General features: G+C 34.5%; 1 protein-coding gene across 1 annotated transcript; it reads left to right on the top strand.

The window, feature by feature from the left end:
• Window positions 1-727: 727 nt before the first annotated feature.
• LOC148555314 (uncharacterized) lies at window positions 728-1,395 on the top strand. Its single transcript, XM_088489679.1, has 4 exons — window positions 728-823; window positions 932-1,006; window positions 1,049-1,143; window positions 1,245-1,395. The coding sequence occupies exons 1-4, from the start codon at window positions 728-730 to the stop codon at window positions 1,393-1,395; spliced, it is 417 nt and encodes a 138-aa protein (XP_088345805.1).
• Window positions 1,396-3,664: the final 2,269 nt, after the last annotated feature.

The following is a 3,664-nucleotide window of genomic DNA, read 5'->3' as shown; positions in this document are numbered from 1 at the left end:
ATCGGTTCCTGCTCCAAAGAGAACCAAAGCATCTGCCAGCAGTTGTTTAAATTACGCCGATTCAGGCATGCATTGTTTAAATTACGCCGATAAACCTTAGGGCTTAATTTTTCTACGCCAGTTTTAGCTAGGTTTGTCATACTCTACTTTTGTGGCTCAATTGTTTAATGTTTCCAACTTATTATATAAAGAAAAACAAAAATTTTATTTGTGAATTCATCTTAGGAGTGAATTCATCTTGATCAAGTCCACTAATACTACTTTAAGAGTGAATTCATCTTGATTCACTTCCTATTTTCCTTCTTTTATGTTACTATATGTAAATTAATTCACTTCCTATTTGCTTGTACTATTCACATTTCCCTACAAAATGCAATCCACCTGAACATTTTCTCTTATGGAACTTTCAGCAAGGACTTGATAGGATAGAGAAAAGAAGCAGGTGGGACAAAAATGATAGGCAGCTAGCCCTTGATAATTTGGAGCAGCAAAGCAGGACAAGATGGAAAGTAGAGGGAGCAAAGCAATGGCTGCACAGAAAAATGGGCGTCGATCGAATTGAGAAAGGAAAATGGAGTGGAGTCACCATTATATGCTCTTGAGGTACTCATTTTGATTGAAACAGAATTGAATATTAAACTAATAGTGGTCATATATTTCTATTTGTGAAACCATTTCTCACGTTCTATTGGATCTTTTTTTGGGGTAGATAAACCCTGAGAAATCTATGGAAGAGTTCCGAGCAGCTAGTCAAAAACTTGGTGATGGCGTGGGTGTAAAGTCTTTAATGCAAAGCACGGGACTTGGAATGATTGCTGACCAGGTAGTTTCTGCTTTTAATTATGAGTGTTTCTTAATCTAGTGTTAAGTTCTAAGCATTTTAATTCATATTTTAATTATAAGTGATAATAGTTATTGAAAAATATTGTAGGTTGTGAAACCTGAGGGGTGGGAGCGGTTGTATGGAGGTTTGATGCCATCTCTAGTGGGTACAGCTGCATCTCAAGTTTGTGAATGCCATATTTTAATTATTTTCTCTTATTTCCAGGGAACAATTATATCTTTTGCTGCCTTCACTCAGATGACTACAGGTTTTATTCAGATGGTTCTTACCATGGGTATTCATCAACTGAACTTCAAAAGGTGATCCTCCTGTCACTCTCTTTTCCTTTTGCCTACGTTTCTTGAGTGTATTTCTAGTTCCGTAAATGTTTAACTTTTCTATTTTCCATACTCATTTTCAGTGAGTGGGGAACCAATCTCTTGGTTTCCTTGTGTGATACGCATCTAAGCTGTGGTGACATGCTTTCATCCATAACAGGTTCATGTGCCCAACACTATCTCTGTCCTCTGTGCTTAGAAGGATTTTACTTTATTTCAAATGCTAGGCTATAAATGTTATTATTGGTTTATGTGTTTGCTCATGCTGTTATTATATTCTCCAATTTCTGGAACTCAAATATGTGGTGTTCATGGTACAGATGAAAGTGATTAACTATCCAATCCAAATAATTTTCTCCAGATGAGAGTTTTCTATGGTCAATCTTCACTGCTGTAAGCTTGTTCTCTTTTCCAGTATGTGAATTGTATAGTCTGTATCTACTTGAGTGGAGGTGAAGCCTAGTCTAATTTAGCTGTTGGCAAAGTGTTCTGGTGATAAGGCAGAGTTTACAAACTTACAACCCTATCTGATTTTTCTCACTCACTAAATTTTCAGCGTTGCATTGTTATTTCTGTTAAACTTGTAGATAATTATGATTATATATTTCTGTTAAACTTACAACTCTAGTTTTTCCGTGTTCATGCAAGTTGCATTGTTATTTATTTTATTTTGTTTTTGTTGTTGTTGAAGTTATATTGTTGACATTTAGTTTTCATTCTGACACACTTGTTCTAATCCCCTATTTATATGGAATGAAGGATCTAATCTGATTAGTCCTCGGATATGGACCTAATGGATTTCCATGACAAAGATGATTTTACGCTTTATTAAAAACATTTATGCTTTATGATAGTCTGATCTAAACATTATTTACACTTGCACTTTGTTTGGTCCTTTTAGCCATTCTTATGTAATCGGAGAAAGTTTTGTTGTCATTATTATAACACAATCCCATATTCTGCCTAATTTTAAGTCACTCTTTTATCCACTATACCTTTTTGTCTTAATGTGCACTATTAGCATTTTGGTTGCATCGGTGTTTTGCATGCAAGTGTGCAGCCATATGCCTTGATTTGTGATTTTAACGTTTTGTAGTCATTTCTAACCTGTTATTTATTTATTTGTTGATTAAATTCTTTGCTAAAAGATGTGGAAATTTTTGTGCTGTTTAAATAAAGATGACCAAAGTGAAACACTGAAATGGCCTGGTGACTGAGAGTCAATTCTCAATGTTTTTATTTCACCTCCATGTTATGTTTCTGGAATATTTCTATTGTATTCTTTAATCCTAATATCTTAATTGTTTCCCTGTTCGTTTAATAGGCTGCGGAGGCATCTGTGAATGTGTTTTATTATTATACGTATGAAGGAAGTGTGGACATCGACTCTGTAAAAGATCCTGCATTGAAAGCTTCAATTTTAGCGCAAATTAATCACTTTGGGCAGACACCAAAGCAACTATTTATCAAGCCCCATGTTAAAAGGAGAACTGACAGAAAGCTTCCTCCACATCCCCTTAAACATTCCACTTATCTTGTTTCACAGGAGATACGCAAAAGTTCATCTCCTATCACTCAAATTGTTATTCAAAATGATAAAGTTATGGTACCAAGAACTAATAGTTTGCTTAAACCAATGACATATACGACATATATTGCTTGGGGTTTCCCTTATCGTAGCTTGAGATTCATGAGCTATGATCAAGACAGGCTTCTTTCGACACACGAAAATTTACATGGGGGTAATCAGAATTCCTTTCAACAACACAAGCATTTTTACCCCCATCAAGCAATCAATCCAGAATTCCTTTCCAGTCAAAACTTGTTCAGAAATGGGGTACATTACACTCAACCTCATGATTATATACTAAAAATAAAAGCTCAATCATTCATTACTCTTTTTCTTTGTTATTCTTCTTGTAAACTTTTGCATACTAGCTTTACAGGAGTTTGCTGAGAGGAAGGACAATGGGAAGATGGCTGAAGGATCAAAAGGAGAGGAAAAAGCAGGAAATTAGGACTCAATGCTCAGTTGCATGCTGCAGTACCCGTGGCAGGCATAGTTGCTGCCGTTGCGGCCATTGCAGCTTCAATAGAGTGTACATTGTAGAATCAATAGAGTGTACATAGCAGCCATAAGAAAGTGTACATAGCTGCCATAAAGTTCTACACTTACCATATGAGTGGTCTCTAGCTTAGCTTGCATTGTTCAAGAAATTTTAAAAAGTTCTAAGGATGCTACTCTACTAATGTTTCTGAGAAATGGATGTAATTTTCACTCCATATAGATGTATAACTGTATATTATTGAATAAGTAGAGTTATATGCAAAGAAATATTATATAAATAATCTATTTTTCATATATCTCAAAGAAGAAAAAAATAATATATAATTTGTATGAGTTGAGTTGAGTTTTTTTTATATTTATTTTGTATGAAAATAGGTTTATTTTGTAATGAAAAAAAAATATTTTACCTTGCTGACAGATTTACAGACGGATTTT

Source organism: Arachis ipaensis, chromosome B6 (genome assembly GCF_059453495.1).
Source record: "Arachis ipaensis isolate K30076 ecotype BB chromosome B6, ASM5945349v1, whole genome shotgun sequence".
Lineage (NCBI taxonomy): Eukaryota > Viridiplantae > Streptophyta > Magnoliopsida > Fabales > Fabaceae > Arachis > Arachis ipaensis.
The sequence above is the reverse complement of the archived record's forward strand: the minus strand, read 5'-3'. Positions and strand labels throughout refer to the sequence as shown.

Excerpts from the sequence above, each read along its gene's own strand:
- LOC148555314 (XM_088489679.1), top strand. The coding sequence starts at position 728 with ATGGAAGAGTTCCGAGCAGCTAGTCAAAAACTTGGTGATGGCGTGGGT. Across the intron at positions 1,007-1,048 it reads TGGGTACAGCTGCATCTCAA|GGAACAATTATATCTTTTGC; the intron begins GTTTGTGAATGC and ends TCTTATTTCCAG. Across the intron at positions 1,144-1,244 it reads CATCAACTGAACTTCAAAAG|TGAGTGGGGAACCAATCTCT; the intron begins GTGATCCTCCTG and ends ACTCATTTTCAG.